The 24573-nt window shown below is 48.5% G+C and overlaps 1 protein-coding gene across 1 annotated transcript in view; it reads right to left on the reverse strand.

Moving 5' to 3' along the window:
- MDGA1 (MAM domain containing glycosylphosphatidylinositol anchor 1) overlaps window positions 1-24573 on the reverse strand; it is a 134603-nt gene that overhangs the window by 40598 nt on the left and 69432 nt on the right. Inside the window, exon 11 of the mRNA XM_074988402.1 lies at window positions 22077-22228. Within this exon, the coding sequence (XP_074844503.1) occupies window positions 22077-22228 (152 nt within the window). The remainder of the gene's footprint in view (window positions 1-22076; window positions 22229-24573) is intronic.

Consider the following 24573-nt stretch of genomic DNA (forward strand, 5'->3'; position numbering starts at 1 on the left):
CTCCAGGCTGGGCAATGGCCCCTCCAGCTGTGCTGGCGGGTCCAGCAGCTTCTCCAGCGGCGGCAGCTCTGGTGAATGGTAGGGTTTGCTTGTTTGGTTTTATTGTGGCTGGGAAGAAGCTGAGAGAGTCTTGCAGGGGTGGGTGGTCAGTAAACCCTCACATTTAACAGACTTTCAGGAATAGCAGACACCTCCCCCACCCCCACTTAGTCCTTTATTTAAATTGAGGGTTTACTGCACTTGGCCAGGATATTGGCAGTCCTTAGACCAGTTTGCATGACAGCCAGACATACAACACACAAGGAGTTCTGGAAGAAAGCTATAAAAGTTGCCAGCCCCAAACAGGAAAGTGACAACACAGGAGGAGAGGAGAAGCGAAACACACCGACATTTTGTCTTCCACCTCCCCGCCCTGCAGGCACCTGCCAGCAGCACCTCTTACTCTGTACTTTTCCCCACAAGGGGGACTTAACCAGATGACAGTGCATGCTCCTGTCATTGTTCTACAGAAGCAGGCAGAAAGTGATCAGGGAGCTGGAATCTAGTTTGTAGCCAGGCTGACAGAAGACCCAGAAAAGCAGACCAGCAATCGACACTGTCTGGAAAACAGAGTGGCAGCCAGGACCCAAGGAGCTGAGATGAAGAACCTCTGGAGCTGGATATAAGCTTTCCACTTTTCTGACACATAAGAAGGAAGAAGACTACCTAGACAACATCCTGCCTACTGAGGCCCAGAATGCTGGGGCCTCTGAAGAAGTGAGCAAAACTGGAAATCCATTGTCAAAAATGCCTAGTGCTAAAAATGATCTCTGGTGAATTGTCTATCCCTGAGCATTTGAATGCTGAGTCACAGGGTGAGTTTAGATGAAGAGGGAGGGTATGTCACAGAAATTTTTTAACAAATTCATTGGCTTTGCAGAGCAATGTGGGGATTCTGATGCAGACTTCAGGGGTTCCCTTGGCCAAAATTTGGTCCTAGTGTGCTGCAGAGAACATGGGGACCTGCTTATAGTGTCTTCAGCATTGCCTTGCTCAGTCCAGTGTTCAAGACCCCAAGCAATGGGACATCCCTTCACGTCCTTTGATTGTCAATTCTGCTAACTGTCCCGTTATTGAGCCTACCCATGCAGCTTTAATTTTTGAGCTGACTGGACTTAAATGGCAGAGGCGTGGAGGTGGGTAGGGTAAGGTAGGCAGGTTCCAAAAATACAAGGGCAAAGCTGTGCGTGGGACACCCAGGACTGGCAAGTCACGGGAGAAAATGGAAAACTATGGGTCAGGACTAAGGGGCAAGGCAAGATTTGACACAGAGGCAAACCAGGCACATGCTTAAGGCTACAGTTTTTTTGAAACCGAAGTGGATTTGCTACAGCCTGAAGAAACGTCACTGACTTGAGCAAATGGTCTTGCGAGCTGGAGCACACCGCTCAGATTTGGCCCGAATGTTCCTCTGTGATGACAAGGTGTAACCAGTCCAAAGCTGAGGGCGGTGTAAGTGTGCTGTCAGATTGCAGTGCCTCTCTGCTCGCCGGAGTGAGTTCTCTCAGCCCATGCTCCAACCGGCCCCCCCATGGCAGAAATGGTTCTAATTCCCAGCTGAGCCTCACTTGGCCTCTCTCACCAGAGCCAAAGGCAGGAGGGCACTGAGGAAAAAAACCTGCTGCTTTTTCCACCAAGGTAGGGCCCAGAAGTGTACGTTTGCCTAGGGCCCAGTAATGGGTTACTCCAGGCCTACTGAGGACCTGCAGCAGAGCTGCATGTTGGAGCTCCAGCAGTGCAACAGCAAAGGGGCCGGCTGGTGAGGACAGCAGCGCTTTGGTGGAGCTGTTGGAGAGGACGTATACACACTCCCTTCTCTGTCAGCTTCTAGCCCCTCATTGACAAGCCACTGAATGCTCTCAGAACCCAGCACAGCGCTGCCACCTGTCTCCTTACATCAGAGCTCCCTGCACTCCTGGGCTGGCTCAGAGCTGCTTCCTTCACGTGGGGTTTTGGAGATCTTAGCTTTTCCCTGGACATAGTAGGGAAAAAAAGAAAACAAGGCCACCGGGGCACATTCACTTTCCTCAGCGTAAGTGCATTTTAACTCCCCACGTTACCTTCCCACTGCCCCACCAATATGCCCCTGCCCAGGAGGGGCCTTGCCAGGCGTGAGAGGGGCGCCCACTCTCCGAGGCCCATTCAGACTTTGACTTCTTTGCTGAGACTGTCCACAGTGGGGCCAACTAGTACCAATATGTGGTGGCCGTTCTCAGACTGTGGACTCCTGGGACCTGGGCTGACCCAACCTGCAGGGTCCTAGTGACTTGAAATAGAATACCCTGAGACACATCTACAGGACGCCTCACATTCCTGTGGCCTGGACGTCTCAGGCCATTCTATCAGTTCTCCTGGAGTCTGGGCTGAGTGGCTCCCCATCCTGCCTGGGATCGTCTCCTGCAGCCCCACAACTCACTAAGCACCCCTCCCTAGTCCTCCTGGGCTGGGATCTTGGCAGCACTGGCCCTGGGCAGTTTTTGGAAATATGAGTGTCTAGGCAGCGTCTGCAGCTAAAACCCAAACTTGCTGCAAAATGGGGGGCTGACTCCCTAGATGCTGGAACGAGGAGCATGGGGAGTACTGCAGCTCCACCCCCGCCCCCGGGCGTGGCTTGAAGTGGTTCCCATCATATACAGGCTTCCAGCTGGAGTCAAGAACTCTCAGCCCCTCCACTATAAAAATTGTCTCTGGCTGCCGCTCCCTTCACGTAGGTGAAGCCCTAGCAAGACTCAGTTTCAAGTGTTAAATTGCAGTGTGAGAGCAACCAAGGACTGGCTCCAGGAAGCCTCAGCCACCCATTTGCTCAGTAAGCTTGGAGCTTCTGTTTGGTAGCAATCACCGGCTCCGCCCAGCAGAAAACAACAGTAGAGCCAAGACTGGATCGGGCTCCCAGGAGTGCTTCCCCCCAGGACAGATGGCAGCAGCTCTGGGCAGAACAAGTTACGCTGCACCCAGCAGTCTGGGAGTAGTTACTTTTATTCTTGCAGTGCAATGCCAGGCTTCCCGCTCCATTTGCCCCTCCAGCTGTGCTCTGCTTTGCATCTGTCTCCCTTCCACACTCTTGCCACCGCCTGCTCATGCTATCCCAGCGCTGTGGCCTAATATCGCTCTGTTCAGTTAATAATACACACACCGGCACTGAGGCTAGGGAAACGCTGGCCCCTTTATTAAAAATTCCCAAGCCTCGGCAGAGTGGAGCACGCAAGACTCAGCAATGAGCTCATTCATCACTGGGCGCAGGAAGCTGCCAGCGGAGCCAGAGCAAAGGCACACAGCAACACAGGCTCATCTCTGCCTTCGCCTCCTTCCATTCGCAATAATGAGCAGGAGAAAAAAAGAGTACCATTCCCATCGGGCGCCAAGTGCCTGCTGCAGACACTGTGCAGGCTGAGGGGCAGGGCGGAGAGGGAGGGTATGTAGAAAAAGGTGCAAAGTGCACAGTAAGGGTGAAGTCAGTCCCAGTCAATAGGTGTGTACATACAAAAGTGTGCACTCGTACCTAGACATGAGCACCTGCAAGCACATGAATGCCCTGTGATGCTGGCAGACCAAGTGCCAGCTCAAGCCAAGGTCTCCTCCCTCCCCCATCACTGGTGAGCACTGACAAATACATTGCTGGAAGCAGTCTGGCTCACCTGTGTCTTAATATTGTTACAACAGATACTCAAATTAGAAGGCCGTGTTGAGTGTTCATACTTTACTGAACACTCACGAGTGGCCATGTGCATTCATCTCACTTATCGTGTGTGTATCCCATCCTGTAAGGTAATATTTGAGCGGTACTGTTGTGAGCTGCTGTGACTGTGTAAATCACCAGATGGGGGAGAGACACTAACTAGTGGAAAGTGCTTATCTGCAGCAATAAGTATTACATCCTGTCCAATGTAGGAAAGGTCCATCATCACCAGACGGATGATTACAAGACGTGAAAGAGGACGAAAGATGTTGGTTGTCCTGCCCTCCCTGTTGTGAAGACAAGTGATGGAAGTGAATTTTTCAGCTGAATCTGCATTGCAGAGCGCAAAGGAGAAGGAAATAAAAACCCTTAACAAAAAGAAATTGCATCTCTGCGCTGTGGGGACAGGATGGTGGTCATTACTATGCACACGTAAAAGATCCCCAGCACTTAGTCGGGGTTGGCCCCAAAGGACACGCGAAGCTTGCTCACCACAGAAGCTTCTAGTATTCTTTGATAAGACTAGCGCGTGCGTGTGTGCGTATGTTTAGCTGCCTTAGCCTTGAATATAGCTCTTATTTTCCTGCTTGTTACTCACACTTGCGCTGTTGCAGGCAGCTTTACAAACCCAGTCCCCTGCAAAACACACAAACTGAAAAGTGCCTGCATGCCAGCATCCAGGACTGGGTCTCCTACTTCCAATTCTTCCACTGTCACACAGGCAGGCCCTTCAGGCTTGTTACAGACCCATTCCTAGGTCTCAACCTAGTAGCTTGGGCAATTGCAAAAGGCCATTGGCAAGGCTGACCGACAGAACAGACCACTTCTTCCATGTTCAGGGGCCTCAAAGGGAGATGAAAGGAGTTAGGCTGGTTTAGCTATCCCTCCTATCTGCTTGTTAAAAAAATAATGCACAGGGACATAGTGAGCAAAGCAGACCCATAATACAACCCTGCCCTGGCTATTTCTTCTGCTTGCAAAGCCCGGGGGCATTTTTCCCCCCAATCAAATTGTTTTAATCACAAATAAAGAAGTAAAATGTCTTGCAACAGCTGAGTGCTTCAAATGATCCTACAACAAGGAAGCCACATCCCTGGCTAATGCCAACTGCCCTACAAGAACAACCCTGTGTTTAGCATGACTCCGAAGAACTCTGCCAAAATACACCAGTGTGCAGTCAGCCCAGCAGTCTCAAGCAACTCTGCCCCAAGTCAGGGAGTCAAGTCACCTGATACACTTGACCGGCTCTGTGACAGCAGATGCCAGAGTGCGCTGGACAGCCCTCATGAGCAACCCTGTAATAACAAATCAGCATTTGTGTGGGTCCCAGAGTCACAAGCAACCCTACACAAACAAACCAGGGTGGGCATCAAGACAGGATGCCACACTTCAGGCAAGGTTTGCATTATGATAACACGGACATCCTAGTGCTTGTGCGTCTCCATACAGCCGTGTATGCAGCGGCACAAGCGAGCTTCACTTAACAGACCCAAAGAGTGTGTGACACAGAGAAGCAAGCAGTAAGGGAACTGGCTTCGGTCCCAAGTCTCAGAGGGATTATCACAACCGACGGAAAAAAATGTATATTAAAATTTTGCAGAATACTTGACAAGCAGATTAGAGCAAAGGGATACAAACAACCACAAGCGCCATGATTCCCAGAGTCATTACTCATTCCTGCCACTCTCTGTCCTTATTTGTGCCAGCTCCCTGCTGTCGCAGCTTGGCGCGTGAGCACCAGCCCCGCTCTCCTATATCTCCTCTTGCAACTCTTTATCTCGCCTCTGTTCTTTCAATCATTCTAATTCTCCCGGACGTTCCTTCCTAGACAGCAAATGAAGGGCCGGTGGCAGTGTGCACAAGCCCTCCACAATCATCGGCTAAGCAGCACACAGGCAGGGTACAGGGAAAGGAACTCCCAAATCGCCCTCTCCAGTCACACGGGCCACTGTGCAGGGAACATAGGGTATGTCTACACAGCAGCCTTCTTCTGAAATGTGCTATTCCAGAATAGCTTATTTCATAATAACGCTGCTATGCACAAAAATGCATTTTGAAGAAGCACTTAACCATTTTGAAATACATCCTCTAAACACATAGGCGACATCTACACTTTTGAAAGAACTTCGTCTACACAGCTAGTTTGCAATTCAAAAACGGCACTTTCGACACGCCGGGTAGCTGCCGGTATGCAAATGGGGCACTGAATAGCATATCATATCAGTGCCTCATTAGCATTTTCAACCCTCTTCATTTACATGCCCCTTCCGAAAGGGCTGGGCATGGGTAGGCGTAGCCACAGGGAATAGAGCCTATTCTGAAATAAGCCATGGTGCATCCAATGACTCTATTTTGAAATAGGCTCTACGGTTACATCTACACTAGAAGCACCTGGCTACAGAAGCTACTGCCGGAAGAGACGTTCTGACAAAACTTCTGTTGACAGATCACAGCTACACGTAAGTGGCTTGAGCTTTTGATCCACTCTGTCAATAAAAAGCTCCTTTGCAACAGTAGCCAGTTAAGAACTGCTTCAGATGTGACAATGCTGGCAGGGAGAGGCCCAGTTTCTGTCTCCCACTAGTGCTGCAGAGCCTTGGCCAAGACACCCAGTTATGTTCAGGAGCAGTCATACTGGTGCTTGGCCTGTGGCAGGACTGCGGATAAAGCAATGGCAGCACTGTGGGACTTGTACTTTGAAAGGTTGCACAAGTCAGGATGGAAGACAGCCTCCCCCTCCAGTTCAGCATGTCTCAGCGGAGCAGGAGACAGACCCCTGACGCTGAGTGAATTCCTTCCCCTAGGGCTGTGATCTCACAGGCATGCCTGCAAACCACTCCTCTTCCACTGCCAGTGTAACAAAACAAGTTCCCGCTCAGACAACCCCAGGGGCATCCGAGGGGTTCTCCACACAGAAAGCCAACAATGCTGTAATGAGCAGCATCATAGCCTCCTACTAGATGGACTCAGAGCCACCCAGCTGTGTGTCATTAGCCTTCCACTGCTAACAGCTGATGAAGAATCTCCTTTGGCTCATGGGAGAGGCCTCTGTTTTGGGATGTGGAGGGTGTGAGTTCCATTGTTAATCACATTTTTATAGTAGTGCGCGCACGCACACACACACACACACACACACACACACACACACACACACACACACACACACACACACGCGCGCCTTTTAGAGGCAATGGTGAAGCTCCCGGGTGGCCACGGCCTTGTTAAAATAAAAATAAGGAATTTGGGATAGTGTTACATATTCAAAGATCTCTTCACGCTCTTGGAACCTCCACACTGTTTATGACAAGGGCTCATAATGTGCCAGCTACTCTGCAGACGTTCAGGAGGTGGGTCTCTGCCCCCAGGAACTCAGAGCCTGAGGACTGACAGAGAGGTGGACTAGAGTTTAAGGGAAGGAGAATGACAAGTACAGATTTTTCCACACAACTCAAGTAAGCAGCACGGCAGAAGTGGGATTTGAAGGGACTTACACACGGACCAATTAGGGGCTTTGCTGAGGAGCTCAGAAAAGCTGTCCCATGCACAAGGGACCCTATGGACAAAGGCATGGAGGCGACTCCGCAAGAAGCTGACAAGGAGGTGGATGAAGACAGGAATGCTGGTGGAGTAGGGAGTGCATCGGGTGACCATGCATCCCGTATTGGGCAGGACAGCCCTGTATTTTGGGCTCCAGAAAGGTGTCCTGACTTATTTTTTTAAAAGGGGCTAATTGCCCTGTATTTGGCCCCCCAAAGGCTGACCTTCTCCCTTAGCAGTGCTGAATGCAGCCGCTGGCCGGAGAGCACGTGGAGAGCTTGTGTGCTCTTGGGCCACAGGAAGAGGGAGCCAGCATGGGGCCCTCCAAAGATAGGGAAGCAGAGCACCAACTTACCCTGTACCTTTGGGAAGCTGGGGCAGCACCTGTGGCTGCCACCTCCCTCCCCTCCCGGCTCCCTGAGGCTCAGCAAAGCAGGGGAGCACTGGGCACTTCTGCCTCCTTCTGGTTCCCAGAGGCTAGGGGAGCTGGAAGGAGGCGCTCCTCCCCCACACACCTCCCTGTCCCTATCCTGTATGTGGAACAGGGAGATACGGTTGCCCTGGGAGTGACAAGCTTAGCAAAGGAAGCTATGCATTTGGGACAGAGTTCCACAGAGCTCCGAGGGTGACAACAAGAACATTAACTATGTTGTGATGACAGCTGGGGAGCCAGTCTGTGGATTCGCAGAGAGGAGAGACATGATCCCGTTGATGGGTAATAAAGAGGAGTTTGAGAAGCTGTATTCTGCATGGACTGACTTGCTAAAGAAGTCTCACAGCGAATCAGGAGCAAAGCTGGGATTAGCAGTTTTGTTCCAACCCGAACCTCCATTCACCCAAAAGGTTCATGGCTCTCAGAAAACATTTTGACTGGAGATGGAGAGCAACTCAAAATTGGACTGACCCCTCCCCTACCACACACACATCTTACTGCATTAGTAACACTCATGGACTATGCTTCAGAGAGATTTGCTAACCAAGGTCACATTTATTCGACTACAAAGGATCCGCAGAGATTTTTCTATGCTGTCATACAGGCAGCTCACTCCTCGCGGGGTATCCTGCTGAGATCTATTTACTTCTGCAATTCACCTTCTCACTATCTAATGCCAAGCCCTGGTTTCCGTGCATAAACAGTGACAGAGAGATAGCTGGGTTAGTCTGTATTCTATCAAACCAAAAAAGCAGTCATGTAGCACTTTATAGACTAACAAAATAATGTATTAGTTGACGAGCTATCATTGGACAGATCCACTTTTTCAGATCATAGCCTTACCAGAAAAGAATCAACATATAAAGCACAGAGGTCCAAAATTGTTATCAGGGTTGGCAAGTCAGAAAAATTGTTATCAAGGGAGGCAAATCAGAAGAGAGAGGTGGAGGAGGGCAGTGATTAGAGTTAGATAAAACATCAACGTATGTAAAAGACTCCTTATAATGGGTCAGGTAATTGCTGTCCCTGTTCAAACTATGTGTTAATGCATCAAATTTGAATATGAATGTTAGTTCTGAGCATTCTCTCTGTAGACGGTTCTTAAAGTCTGTTTTCAGCAGAACACAAACTCTCAGGTCTTTAACAGAATGGCCCGCTCCATTAAAGTGCTGGCTGACAGGTTTGCGTATTTGGAAATTTTTATGGCTGCTCTATGTCCATTCATTCTTTGTGGAAGAGTGTTTGCAATCTGTCTTCTACACATGGTGTGCAGGCATTGTTGGCACATGATGGCATATATGATGTTAGTTGAGGAACAGGAGAATATGCCTGTGATTCTGTAATTAACCTGGTTAGGTCCAGTGATGGTATCGCCAAAATAGATACGTGGACAAGTTGGCAGCGGGCCCTGTTGCAAGGAAAAGGTCCAGGATTAGTATTATTGTGTTATAGCCTGTGGTTGCTAGTGACAAGCCTCACAAGGTTGGATGGCTGTGTACAGGAAAGACCAGGCCTGTTACCTAGGGCATTCTGGAGTGTGGTATCATGATTTAGGATAGCCTGTAAGTCTTTAATGATGCGTTGTATAAGCAATATCAGAAGGGACCATGACTGGAGAGTCTGGTGTTCATCTGGGCCTGGACCTGCCATACAAGGGTTCATTTCTAAGCCGGTAGTGTCTTTCATTCAACATTGTTGAGGTCTCCCCCTTCAGCTGGTGAATTTAATCCATAGTCCCTTCTGCTAGTGTTTGAATTTTAGAACACCGGCCAATGGCAAAAACAGGAACAAGAGCACAAGGAGCGGAAACAAAACCAGCAGGAAAGAGGGTGGTGATAAATTAACAGAAATTCCAGGCAACATGGGGGGGAATCAAATTCATAGAAAGTGGGGAGCCCCTTCTGAGCATGCCCGTCAATATTCTTCACAGTGATTCAAACGTTTGCAGCAGCTCCCCTCCTAGGCATACAGAAATGGATTTGAGTGCCACCGATTTTTGCTTCTCAAAGATTAAAAATATTGTCCCATGGGATGAGGCTTCAAAAGGACAATAGTTTGTTGTCTAGGGCTTTGACCCTATTTATTTTTAGGCAGGCCAGAAATAACCTCACCCATTGCAGCCCAACTCCTGTTCTCTGAGCATTCAAAGAAAGGAAAAAACAAAAACAAAAACAAAAACAAAACAAAGAAACCATATTCTGCAACAAAGAGCTTCCCTGGGGATTAGGAGGAAACCCAGTTTTGTTGGCTTGTATCTGGCCATGTTGAACCCCTGGAAATGGATGGTAGGGCGATTCTGTTCAGATACGAAACCAACAGCTGAGATGTTCCTGTGAGCTTTGGCCAAACCTCTTGTGTGGTGGGTTATTTCCTACTCTCAGTTTAGGATGGACATATGTCAAGAGAATATGTCTCAGGACTGGGGAAATTACCCAGCTGGCTTTGTTTCCAATGGGAGCACTTGGTAAGCATGATTTGAATTACAGGCTTCCAGGAGGCTTAACCATGCTTACAGATATAAAATCTGCTTTGCATGGTCATGCACATGGGTGAACTAAAAATCAATGGCTTTATGTGCTAGCCAAATACAGTGGTTTGAATGTGGCTGGTAAACAAGCACGACATTCAAAGCAAATTCATTACTAAGGCCAAATGCATAATCCTAAAACACATCTGAGCTAGCAGTGAACTGTTATTAGGGAAGTTATTCCCCCTCCTGGGCTGAGGGGAAGAGAAAACCCAGCTCTAGATGGAAAAAATCATCTGGGCTGCAGGGGACAGCCTGCGCCAGCAAAGGCAGGCAACAGTCTCTCTCCTGCTCTCGCACCCACACGATCAGCTGCCCATCCTCATTAGGTGCCAAGAGCAGCAGTTTACAGCTTCCCAGAGAAGCCAAATTGGTGCTGTCATGAATTACTGTAACTGCTTGTTCCACACTCTTCAATGATGTCTTTCATTAGGGGCTGATGAGAAAGCAATATGTATTTTATTAACATATGTCCCCCATGTAAGAACAGACCTAATCTTCACTTCATCAGGAAGGGAATTGAGTGAAAGGCTCAGCAAAGCTAAAGGATGCCCGTCAGCTACCTGATCCCTGGGCCTTACAGTGGCTGAACCACAATTCCGATCCTGAGGTGAAGGGGTGCGTGGGGCTGGGATTAAGGTATCTGGCCAGGCGGCAGGAGGGGAAGCCATGGGCTTTACTCCTTCCTCCCTTGAATTTAAGTGAATTTAGTGCGAGCGAATGGCAAGTGTAAACCAAGCCTGAATGGGGCACAGCTCAACCAAAATGTTGGTGCCCCCCCAGAGACCCTCCCTCCCCTTTACACAAACAGTTTCTTTCAGATTGATCCTCCTACCCCTGCTCTCCAGCAGGGGTTTCCTCCTCATTTCCCCCCACACAACATTATCTCTTTCCCTCAGTCCCTCAGGTGTATGGCTGTGTCTACATGTGCCCCAAACTTCGAAATGGCCATGCAAATAGCCATTTCGAAGTTTACTAATGAAGCGCTGACATGCATATTCAGCGCTTCATTAGCATGCGGGCGGCAGTGGCGCTTCGAAATTGACGAGCCTTGCAGCCGCGCGACGCGTCCAGACGGGGCTCCTTTTCGAAAGGACGCCACCTTCTTCGAAGTCCCCTTATTCCCATGAGCTCATGGGAATAAGGGGACTTTGAAGTAGGCGGGGCCCTTTCGAAAAGGAGCCCCGTCTGGACGCGCCGCGCAGCTGCAAGGCTCGTCAATTTCGAAGCGCCGCTGCCGCCCGCATGCTAATGAAGCGCTGAATATGCATTTCAGCGCTTCATTAGTAAACTTCGAAATGGCCATTTGCATGGCCATTTCGAAGTTTGGGGCACGTGTAGACACAGCCTATAGGGCCCTACTGTTTGGGCTGGGGCCTCTCAGATCACAGGGCCAAGAGTCTAAGCTCCTGATATCATCTGCCCACGCTGGGGGACACCTGAATTGTCACCTCACCGCTGGAAATTCTCTTTGTCCCTTGCACAGACAGACCAAGGACAGACAGACAGGCAGGCCAAGGACAATGCTGCACCAGCAGGCCCCACTCCTGCCAAGGAGACACAACATCTAGGACTAAGAGGGAATGCCGTCGCCAGGGCCTGCCTCCCTCCTGATGACAGAATGAATTCTAGGAGGGGAGGGAAGGAGACTTTTATTGTAAAACAAAACAAAGAACAGAACTGTTTATCATTGGTGCAGAGCATCCTTAAATGGACCCTGCTGGCATACCACCCCCTACCTAATAGAACCATTTACCCAAGTCTATCCTGCAGCAGGGCACATTGGCAAATGGCTGGGCTGCCCAAGGCCCCCCTCCTACTTTAATTGCAACAGCAATTTTGCACAAAGGGAGACTACAGAGTCCTGCACAAAATGCTTCTTGATCCAAGCCACCTGCCCATTTGGCTCCCGCTGGAGCTTTGCCTGCTGGAGTTGTTGGTCCCAGGGGCTTAACCAGGATATTAAAAATGGCTGGCCAGAGGTCACATTATTGAGCTCTTTGAGCCTCAGTTTGGCAGCTTCTGGGTTATAGAAGCTTTTTAGTGTTTTCTTTGGTGGGAAAAGGTCATTGGACATAATTGTGAACAGTTACAGAAAGCAATTTCTTGCAGTGCCTATAACCCTACTTCTGGGGTTTAGAAATCCAGCTACCCAGCCTGCAACTGTTTCACAGTGTAATTCTAGAGGGGAGGGTTTTTCCCCCTTTTTGACAAAATAATGTCCTCTTCCAACAAATCAACACCGCAGAATCCCTTCATCCCCCAAGGCAGTTGCCTTTCTCTGTCATGGAGGGAGCCCTGGCCAGAGAAGCATTTCCATGCACCATGGGAGTGCGCACCTGGCTCTTTGAATTTGCTACAGGAGAGATTTCTTTGGCTCTGGCTCCTCTTTCTCCTCCACATGCGCACACAGTCAGCTTTCATGAATGAACAGCGGGAGAGAAGGAGAGCAAAAAAAAAAAAAAAAGCAATGGGAGGGGAGGGCAAATACACATGAAAAAGGCCAACGAGAGAGGGACAGTGCTGGAGGTAAGGTACAGAAAACGGCAAGTGAAGTAAGGTAGAGAAAGGAAGCATTCCAAGCAGCGTCCCTACCTTCTGACAGGGATTCAAAGATTTAGTAACTAGCATGTACTTGTTAAAGGCACCAAAGGGAGGGAAAGCATGAAAGGCTCTCTCGCTTGCATTTTTGTGCCAGGCTACCGTTCCTCTTCCTGGGCTAAGCCCTACGCATTACAGGCTGAGTATGCCTGTTCCTGTCCAGCTGTCTGTTTGCAAGGTGGGGTGAAACCGACATCTCACACCTGTAAGGCTGGCATAAGCTAGGGACACAGTGCAGATACCGTTCTCTCCCCCTTTTCTGAATTTGCATTCAGCCGAAGTCTGAGCTAGGGGAGAACATAGGAATGGCCATCCTGAGTCAGACCACACCACTTCGGTTTTACTAGCACAAATATTCAGGAAGAGTGAATTTTAAGATCAAATTTTCAATGAAAAGCAAATTTGGAATGGCTGATGGGATTGTTACACTCACAGGTAACCCTTTGGGCTGTGTAGCTTAGTCATGGAAATAATCCAGTCGAAGAACAGAAACGCTGCGTAACTGATGTGACTAACCTGCACAGCTCAAATTGCCAGTGTTCCCAAGTAGGGGCTTGCAAATGAGCTGCAGGCCCAGGATTACCAGCTCTGCCCGTTCCTGAATCACAGTCAAAACTGTATAAATCTGACCTTGTAATGAGCAATTTGTGAACAGAACAAGTCAAAATTAACCCAATTATTTGTTGTGAATCATTTGCTAAACTCCTTCTGGGGGCACTAAACAAAGGCTCATGAGCAGGTCTGACAGAACTTACCTTCCCCACACCATTCCACAGCCAACAAGCGGAACTGGTCTCAGCTCAGAGACACTGCTAGGGTGAAGGTTTCTGCACTGAACTGTCTCAGCTGAGAGTCTCTGCCTCCTGGTTAAGCATGCAGGTATCACTCGGTGTTTTTTCCTGGCAGTTGGAGCCATGCTTCCCTCACTGTTGGGCTGCAGCCCCAGGTGTGAGTCACTATGCTGTCCCCATGTGGAAGCAATTCTTTGGGACTTGGGCTAGTGCAGCAAGCGGACAGCTTGGCATTCATATTTGAAGCTGGAAGGGCGCTCCCTCTTCTCCCAGATTCAAAATATAAATCTAGTTTAGAGTCTTTGCAGCCCTTCAGACCTAGCAGAGAAACCTGCACACCAGTGGCTGCCCTCACAAGCACCACCTACTAACGGACATTGAGAGAGGGGAGCAGAGAAGATCAAATACTAGTTGGCAGAAGTGACTGCAACTGCATATACAATAGAGAGTAGTGGCGGGAGCAGCTGGAGCATGACCCTGCCTCCATTTCCATATATCAATGAGGATGCGGCTGCTTTGCCTGGGGCCTGACACAAAAATCTTATTAGGCTTCAGGAGGACTCGCTTGTCCATGATGCACAAATGATCTCTGCCAACAGTTCCCCTTTCACCCGGCGCAGCTTGTCACTCGGTTCCACTAAGCATCCCAAACCACTCGTCTACTCATGAACCTTAAAGTTGTAGTCCCCTCCTTCCTCTGCTTCCTGGCTCTATGAACTGAGAACTTCAAACTTTCCGTACTGCTGTTCACCATTCCACCAATGGCCACTTCGTCACCAAGCGCTCTGTCTTGCATCCCCTTATTTGTGCCAATAGTCTCAAGAAGGCAGTGGCACTAGGGAATTAAACTGATCAGTCTAGTGCCACTGGCTGAGCAGAAAATAAACAAACTGCATCAAAGGTGGAAAATAAATTCAATCCAATAGCCTTCCCCAGGTGTTACTCAGTTGAAGCACTCGTTACTCAGTGCAGGGGAGGACATTTTTTGTAGTCAATGAATTTTTATTCTGTGACAGTGTCCTATTATAGCAGCATTTCATGTGCAAATAGCAGGTTGGTGGCTGGGGAAGGCAAAAAGGAAACCGATTCAAAAAATCCTTTCCAGAGTCATATGCCATCCCAGAATGGGAAGATTGTCCCAAATAGGAGAGGTCTTTATAAAACCCAATCTTGGGCCTGCACTTGGTGCTTTCTGGCCAGATGTTGCAGTTCCCGTTCCTCCCAACTCTCTGGGAAAGGGAGGTGCTGGTATGAGCAAGCTGATGAAACTGACTCTCTCAATCTCGCCTGCTGGACTTACCTCACTTTGGACAAATGAATACTCATCATAGAGTGAGAGAGGTCTAAGTCTATAACCTGCTGCCTGGAGTGCTCTGCTGGGCTGGGGGAGAAGATCTGAGTCAATGTCCTTGGTGTATCTGATTCTGAGCAGGAGTTTGAATCTGCGACCCAATGGCTATTCCTGGGCAGGCCTGCATCTTTCTTTCTCTTTCATTTTGACCAGATTGGACCTGAGGAATCCAGATGTAAATTCTGTCAAAATGTAAATGTTTTACAGAAGTTTTGACAGAAAATTGTTTCATTGCTATGTTTTGAGCAGCTCTAGAAATGACCTTCCCAATCCCACAAAACAATGAATTTATGCCCTGAGCAGCAATTACCTCCTTTTAGTGCATAAATACCATTACTGGTCACAAAGGGGCCATATGTACTTCAGTGACAGATGTGATTGCAGCACGTCTAGACATACCTGAGCCAGCTTTGACCTAGTTAGCTCAAACATCAGTGGCCACACTTGGCTAAAAAGTCGAAATGGCCATGCCAATGGCCAAATCGAAGAACACTAATGAGGTGCTGAATTGAATATTCAGCGTGTCATTAGCATTTGCATGCTTCCGGCTGCGGCGCTTCGAAAGCGCCGTTTTCCAACGCACACAGCTCAGCGCTGCAGATAGGAATAAGGGAATTTCAAAGTTGGTGGGGTCCTTTCGAAAAGGACAAGCCACACAGCAGCAAAAAGTGGCAATTTTGAAGAGCTGTGGCTGGCAGCATGCTAATGAGGCGCTGAATATGTCTTTCAACGCCTCATTAGTAGTCTTTGAAATGGCAATTTGCATGGCCATTTTGAAGATTTGTGCTAGTGTAGACACGGCCATCAGCTGAGAAGCATAAGGGGATTTCGAAATGTGCAGGGTCCTTTCGAAAAAGGACCCCCGTGTAGCTGCGCCGAGCGGCGCTTTTGAAGTGCTGTGGCCGGAAGCGTGCGAATGCTAATGAGGCGCTGAATATTCAATTCAGCGCCTCATCACTATTCTTCAATTTGGCCAGTAGCATGGCCGTTTTGAAGTTTTGGCCAAGTGTGGCCACAGCCAAAGCAACTGCATGGACTCTAGAAGCCCATCTGGGACTTTAGTATGTACTCAAGTGGCTAGTCCGTGCCACCGCAGCTTTACTGCTCATTGGTACTGGAGCTTGCTAAATCAGAGCTACCTCAGGATGTTTACATGTGCTGCAATTATCCCTCTGGCTGTCATGTAGCCCTACCCAAAGCTATGCAGCCTCTCGGTGTGGGATTCACCTACTAGAAATAATTCTCTGTGCAGACTACCCACCGTGGGGCATGTGCGACTCTGATTCAGGAATAAATTAAGCTGTGTGTAAAGAACAGTGCTTCCTTTTACTTGTGCCACTGTGACTTAAACAGCCTCTGGCACATCCTCTGAGCTCTTATTCTAACATTACAGGAGACTGCTAGATAAAAAAAGAGACTGATCAGTTTTCACCAGATCCTCCTCCTATTTAAGAACTTCAGTGAGGTTCCTCTGACTCTGCTCTGTTCCAGGATAGCTCCGACAGTGTCTCCTGAGAAGAAAATCCTGCCTGACAGCAGCGAATGGAAGAATAGAATCTGGCCCAATGTGTACACAAGCAATGAAGTTCAGGATAATTATATTATGGCCATAGGCCTATCATCACTGTGCCACGTGGTGTCGTTTCCTTGGTGATGATCATGGCGTTGCCTAGACAGCACACGTAATCCCCATGAGCTGGCAAAATGTTCTCCTGTTTATGTAAAGTGTTCAGACACCTGAGTCTGTCTTAGGAGGAGTTTCATTAGCCCCAAGATAACCTCCTTCCCCTCCTCACTCCCCAAAACATCTCTGGACCATTTCCATTTTGCCTGAAGCAGCCACCATGCCTAGAGAACAGAAAGGACTTGGATCACCTCTTAGTTTAAGAGGCTGAACACTGGGTGAGGCACCCACCAGCCTGGTTTCCCTCTTCACTGGTTCAGAACCCTGTCTGTACTAGCTCATCTGTGCAAGGATATTTATGAACCTGGGGATAGGCCTCTAAGTTTGTTACGGTTTGGTTTCTTAGGAGCCCAGAGCTGCGTCCACAAGCTTGTTGCACTAAGTTTGCTTGTGAATGGGGAAACACACACACTGGTGTGTTCGCACAGGCTGGCTTGTGTGCTGAGCTGAGAACACTGGCTTTTTAAAAGGAAACAAAACAGCATGGAGAGCCGGAGACACCTCCCTTTGGAGAGCCAAGACCACTGCTTCAGTCAGCCAGCCAGAGGAAATAGGGAGTATCCCCACCAGCCTCTGGGCTGACTGCCTCTGTAGGGACTTTGGGCTTTTTGCGCTAACAAGAGAGAGCAACATGGAAAGAGACGGAGCGGGGCTGGAGGAGGGTAAAAAATATGTTAGCGGCAGAAAGAAACACAGTTTTACAGTGGATGGACCTCAGCATAAAAAACCTCCTGCTGCGCTGGCCATCAGCAGAGCTAACCTTCCACTCTAATAATCTCCATCATTAAATCCCTGCTAAAGCCCCTGTCCTGCATGGGGCCCCTGGCAGTTCTGTTATCTGACACCTCCAATGTGGCAAGCCTGGCTCCCCACTGCCTTGGGCCCTCATTAACACCCTCTGGCTGGCTGATGGGGGGAGCAGCAGCCAGCTCCCAAGCCCAGATAAGTTTTGTAGACAGCAGAGGATGTTTATCAAACACAGAGAGGATGAAAGCACCAACAAAGAGAGAGCACCACTCTTCCCCTACCCCCTCCAATCACTCTGATGTTGCACAGGGCCCATCTCATTAAAGACACGCTGGACTCCCTGGCAGGAATTAATCAGAGATGGCCACCTGGTTAGCTAATTTAGTGAGTGGGTCCAGGAGGGGAGCTCTCTCCGGAGTTAATGGAGAAGGAAGCAGTCTACCCCGCAGATGGTTGGCTGGTGCAGGTTGCTGAGGGGGTCTGAGGGACACTTTGCCAAGCAAATCTGAGTCTGTTCCAACCAGAGGAATAGTAAGAATGTGTTCGACTGGCCCACGCATCAAATTTAAAGAGGAAACGTTAGCCTCAGGTCCCCTCGAGGGGCCACGGGAAGATTAAACGTTCCTTCTGCACCCGTACCCTTTCCTGCCTCTTTCTTCCTCAGCCTCAGGTCACAGACGGGTTCCGTCTCATTGAGCACACAGTAATTCTGCCACTGTCCCCTGTAACCACCAGCTCAACTCCGATCCTTCCTCCAGGATGCAACCTGCACACAGTATTAGCAGGCTTTTCATTTCCCCTTAATGTCAGAGCAGAAAGCTCTGGGAGGGCATAAACCACACACACAGAGAAACAAGCGACTGAATGTTTTTTGCTTTTGTATTTTAAGTTAGGGTTCAGTTTGCTTGGGCTGCTCCAAATCCCCAAGCGATGCAGGCAGCTTGCAGAGTGTGCCTGATGCCGTTCTGTGCTAGAGAAAGAAAAATAATTCTGATTCAATGTGCCCACAGTCAAACCACCTGCGGCTGCAACTTACTAGCCTTTGCAAGAAGCACCAGCCCTGGCCAGCACTGGGACTGGACACCTCCAGGAGCAAGAAACATACACCTCAGCAGAACAGAACACAGTTGGGCTTTGGTGCCGAAGGAGCTTCCCTCCAAAGCCAACATGGCCACATGGTGCAATTGGGTGGAGTGCTGGCTTTTCAAGAGGTTTGAATGGCTACTGCTGGGGCTGTGCCTGGGCAGTGGCTCCTAGCTATGACAGGCAGTTTGTTAGGTTTAGGTTCATTTGTATCCAAATGGAAGTGGTGTGTCTGTCATTAGGCGGCAGCAGCAGTACCGTGAACAACGAAACCCCATCTGAAAATGCCCAGGCCTTCCCTTGTGGGACTCCCAATGCAGGAAACATGATGTCACATAAGTACTCAGTTCTCTTAATTTATAGCTCTGTTACCCTGAAATGTATGGCCTCATCTAACCCAACGGTCTGTCCAAAGCTGCTGAAAGGGAAGAGAGACGGCTGGAGTGACTTTGCCGTCGATCAATAAGCAACGCCTCTACTCCCACCCAAAGTGGTTTTCAGCAGCTGCAGTTGGCAATTTAAATTCAAGGGCTCTCCCGGGTCCTGAAGACCATGCCACTGTTTAGGTTTCTTTGCAGTGCGCACACATGCAGGCACGCACCCCTTAAACTGAACTGGGGAGAATGAAATGCAACCCGGAAAAGATCATTCTATTTATTATGCATTCTGCCTGCACCTCTTGTAACTTCTGCTCAGCAAGGGTTACTCACCACCTGGCTGCCCTCACAACCAAAAATCCCCCTCTTGAGTCTGACATGTCCAGGGTGGGTTGTGGTGCTGAGGAATGAATTCCAATGGGCCAGTGAACCTGGAAAGATTCCAGAATGCTGAGGCATTGATTAATTCCTCCTAGAGGGACAATAAGGCTCTCTCAAATACTGGGAACAGCTGACGAATGAGTGTACTCCTAGATCTGAAGAAAAGCTCTGGGAAGCTCAAACGTGGGTCCAATAAAAAGTATTACCTCTCACCAATTTGTGTCTCATGCCCTGGGACTGACACTGCACAGGACTGATCAGAAGATACATTTTCTCTGAGCAGAATGTTCCATCATAAAAGGGAGGAGGGAAATCCTTACTCACAGACTTTGCATAATAGGCCTTTCATTCCACCATAGGTAGCGCCTTGAAGCTAGAGCAGTATGCAGCAAGAAGAGTTCACAGACGAATACACTCTTAACATTTATCCAGACAAATTCTCTTCCCTTAAGGGCTCTTCAGATGAAAGCAATTTTTTTCCCAAGTAAGTTTCTCAGCACCTTTTGTGCTTTTCACAGTTGTATTCACCAGTATCCTCATGCTCTCCACTAGGAGAGGAACCCAGGAGATCAAATTACAAGACAAAAAGTTGCTCCTGTACTCTGCCATCCTGCCATGGGGAAAGTAGAAGACAAATTAAGGAGTCAAAGGTGGCACTCCCTAGTCACAGGCCCAAGAGACAGAAGCAGCTCTTGTAATGAAGATTGGCTGCCCAGGAGAGATTTTGGTGCTTCCCAGGTGTATGCAGAGAGCACAGAGTGACCCACAGTGGGCATCATGTCTTTCTATTGGTGGTGCACATCCAAACATGCCTTGGTGTACACAGCAAAACTTACTCCACTCGTGGATAGGAAAAATTTGATTGAACACTGGCGGGTGGTGTTGCAGTCACAAAGGTAAGGAAGATGGACAGGGCTTCAGAGGACAGAGCAAAAGCTCTATCTGGCCACTTTGAGTGTTAGCTGATGACAAGACATCCAAGGAAGAACATCAGAGAGACAGGCTGAGATGCACAGACTGGATGGAGAAAGGCCAGTCGGGAGTGCAGAGAGAGATCTGAGCATCACCAGCACTGAGGGTTAAGAGCCTGAAGGTGGATGAGATCATTCAGAAAGCCAGTGGAAAACAAGGAGAGGAAGGGAAAGGGCCTCTGGGGAAGGTGAAGGAGGACCACACCCACTGGGAGAACACACTGGTCAGCACTGCAGGAGAACCAGATGAGGATAATATTGTGGAAACTTACCACCTTCCACCATATCACCTGTCTGCATGTGTTCGAGCTCTCCCTGGAGCAGGGGATTAACTATAGTTTTTCTCCCTCACACCCCCACATTCATTATTCAGTGCCAGCTCCTCACTGTGGAAACTTTAGCATGTCAGAGGAATATGGCTGGACATGAGATTAACATATCTTACAGGAGAAAGGTTGGACATTGTGCACTATTGATGCAGCATTCAACCAGTCATAAATTTGTGCAAATGTGTTTAGAATGCAAATTCAGGAAAATATTCCTTATAAGAGTGTAATGACAACAAAAAAGAGAAATCATTGATGCTAACCATAAGATACTGAGAGTTGTAGACAAAGATTGTTGGACTGATTCTCTTTCTCACAAAGGCCTTTCTACTGCTCTAGCTGTGTAAATGCAATTTTTATCCTCTTTAAGGGCCTTTGGCAAAGTTGTAAAGGAGCCTCAGTATAAATAAGAATCAGATCCGAGACCACCTTAGATGGGGAGGAACTTGGCTGAGGATGAAAAGGAATGAAACCCCTAAACTATTCTGGAGAGTTGCAAAGGCAGAAGTGGCATTTCTGGTTATAGCAAATCCCATTTCACAGGGAAGTTGTTCTGTGATAAAATGACCTCATTATAAGAAAGCTCCCCCGTGTCCTGTATTGTGGCGATAATTTGCTAAGCACCGACAATGTGCTCTGCGCTGTATGGGAAACAAATATGAAAAATCCCTCCCTTGGAGAGCTTGCGATCAAGGAGAGACAAAGATTACACACACTATGTGACCCAAATGAGGAAGGCACTTAGATTCTTCTTTAATATTTTCATTTGGTATATACAGAATATAATCTTTTACTCCCAAACGTCACGCAAAACACATTAGCTACCAGGTTGCCTCAGACCCTAAGCAGCAGCAGAGTTAAAAACCTGGGATCTGCAAATCACTGGAGAGATCCCAAAACCTGCATGGAAGTATCCTTAGTCAGTTTACTATGCTCTTAAAAGTGTCAATGCCTTCCTGCGAGCCTAGCTAGCCAATGCCACCTCCAGTCTTCCCCATTCCACTCTGACCCTCCACAATTTGTCTTCCGCCTGCACGGCTCTGGAGACCTACCCCCCTGCTGCTGCAGAGTTTATGTAATTCCCCTGACTTTATTATTGTGGCTGTATGAAAGTCCTTCTGTAACACAATGAGTCTCCCCTGCAGTTCCAGCCTGGAGAGCTCGCCACTTTATTCCCTTTATTTTAATGAGCGAGGAGGCTGAATTTCCACTTGCCTGAGTCTCCAACCTACAATACTTTACTAATGACTGGTAAGGGAGTGTACTCATATGAAACCCCATTCAGAACAGGGAGGATGGAAAGCTCATTGAGCTGGCCTTTTAACTCAATCTCTCCTACAACAGACCAACAAACACTGACCTGAACAATTGGCCTTCCTCTTCTATACATTCATGGAAAAAGAGTGGCCAGACCCTCAGTTCCTGGCTACTCTGCTAAGAGCAGCTCCCAGCTTGCAGGTCGTGTCTTAGGTAAGCTCCTCACATCTCGCACAGAAAGCTGGCCTTCCCAAGCATGGTCACAGTGCAGGAGAGCAAGGACCAGGGACCTTACCTGCCGGACATCCAACCGGTACTTGAGAATGGGATCCACTGCGTCGGGCTCCTTCTGTGTCCACTGCAAGACATAAGAGTAGTTCTTGGATTGCTTCTGGCTCTGGGTGGGGTTGGGAGTGTCGTAGTAAAACTCTGGGCTGTAAGCTTTTGCTGGGAAAGAAAAAGAAAGAAGAGAAAGGGGAAGGGTGGGGGTGGGGTGGGGTGGGAATTTAAGTTACAACATGAGATGGCGAGGGTGGTGAGACTTCACTCCCCAACTCATCAGCCCAACTGCAGATGAGGAGGTGCTCTGCGCCCAGGGGCACAGGCTGGCGTCATGTCAAACATCTCATTTGCATTTTAAATACCATTCCAACCATATGTTTCCATGCTCCCATTTCCACTGCCTAACCTCCTGGAGTGATGGGTGGAAGAGGAGAGTGTAGTCTAACAAACCAATGACCCCAGCACATGCTGACACTGCACCAGTGAAGACAGCAATGGGTTTAGTTCTGTAGTTGAACTAGTTCTCTTCTCCCCCTGGCTGGCAGTTTAGACTGAGGCACCAACTTTCAAATGGTATTTTTGTTACTCCTGTTTCACCAGCCGCTTTACAGAGCTTCCTCCTAACAATCCCTGGGAAAACACCCTTTGGGAAATAGACCGTAGTTTTCTGTTAAGGGGAAAGACCTGGTTTCTAATCCAAAGTCTCCACCTAGAAATAAAGAGCTGCACCAGAAGAGAGAGTCAGAAAAAAACACACACTAGAAAGAAGCTAAGATGGCTGGTAACAGAAGGGTTTCCCACAGGGCAGCATTTTATCTTCCTCTGTCTCCACAGATAAGCTGCAAAGTGAGCTGGCTTTGCTGCAGGAACTGAGTTGGGAAAAATGAGATCCAGCCCAAAGCCAGTCCCAAGACTGGCCCTGAACCTCTTTGAAAATCCATCCCCTTCCATCTGTGCTCGTGGGTTTCTGGTGACAAGAATCACCAAACTGCCACACACAAAGCAGCTCTCCAGCCTTCAGGGGTTTGGACAGGATTCAGGGAAGCATCTCAACTTTCAAAGGCTTAACTAAAGGGAATCCTGTGCCTTCTGAGGTTCAACCAGCACCCGGGAAGGCCAGCTTTCTGTGTGAGATGTGAGGAGCTTACCTCAGATACGACCTGCAAGCTGGGAGCTGCTCTTAGCAGAGTAGCCAGGAACTGAGGGTCTGGGCACTCTTTCCCTGAATGCATAGAAGAGGAAGGCCAGTTGTCCAGGTCAGTTTTTGTGAGTGCTGCCCATCCTTGGATGCTGGAGCAAGGCACCAGGGCCACAATCTAATTTTGGACGCTCAGGTGTCAATCCAGAGTTTCATAGATTTGAAGGCAAGGAAGGACCATGGAGATCATCTCCTCTGACCCCCTGGCTAGCACAGGCCAGAGAACTGCCCCAAAATGACCCCTAGAGCAGATCTTTTAAGGAGACCTCTACTCTTAATTCTGAACTAGTCAGTGAGGGAGAATCCACCATTGGCAAGCTGTTCCAGTGGCTAATTATACCCCCATTTAAATATTTACACCTTACTTCCTGTCTGAATTCGTCCTGCTTCTACTTCCAACCATTAGATCATTTCAAACTTTTCTCTGCCAGAGCCCATTATTAAGCATCTGTTCCATAGGTAGGCACTTATAGACTGGGATCAAGTAATCCCTTAACCTTCCCTTTGCTAAGGAAAACAGATTAAGCTCCTTGAATCTATCCCTAACACAGTATTCCAGCAGAAGTTGCACCAATGCTAAATAGATAAAATAATCACTCTACTCCTATTCGGGCATCTCAGGATTGCATTAGCTCTTTCAGCCACAATGCTGCATCAGGAGCTCAGGTTCAGCTGATTATTTTTTTAAGACTTAGAGGGTCCTTGCTTCCAGTGTAACCACCAACAGGCAGACTTGAACCTGGGACCTCTGGAGCTTAGTGCATGGACTTCTACAGCATGAGCTCAAAGCCAGCTGGTTCTCAGCTAAGGCTGTAGAGGAGACGCATTCACTCCCTCAGTAACTGCTCCAAGTGCCATTACATGGGACAGGGACCCACCCGCAGTAGGTGTGTGAGTTACATCAGGATATGTTTCCCCCATCTTCTAAAGATACTCCACTTTGTTTATTCCTAGATGTAGCCCTTTACATTTAGCCACACCAAAACACACACTGTTTTCCTGCACTCAGTTTCCCACGCCATACCTCTCTCTGAATCAGTGACCTGCTCTCTGTTATTTACCTGTCTCCCTACTTCTTATGTCAGCTGCAAAGTTTTTCAATGACGACTTTGTGTTTTCTTCCAGGTCATCATTAAAAATGTTAATAGAGCCACTGCACCCAGCTGAATGGAGTAGCTCCAGGGATACACTCTCCTGATGGAGCTCAAAATCGGGCCAAAGAGCAAAAAGGAGCTAGGTAAAAGAAGGGCCTGAATCAGATGGCTTCTGGGGCTTTATGCAAGTCCAGGTGCAGGTATGAATTTCCCAAGCT

Source organism: Carettochelys insculpta, chromosome 3 (assembly GCF_033958435.1).
Source record: "Carettochelys insculpta isolate YL-2023 chromosome 3, ASM3395843v1, whole genome shotgun sequence".
Lineage (NCBI taxonomy): Eukaryota > Metazoa > Chordata > Testudines > Carettochelyidae > Carettochelys > Carettochelys insculpta.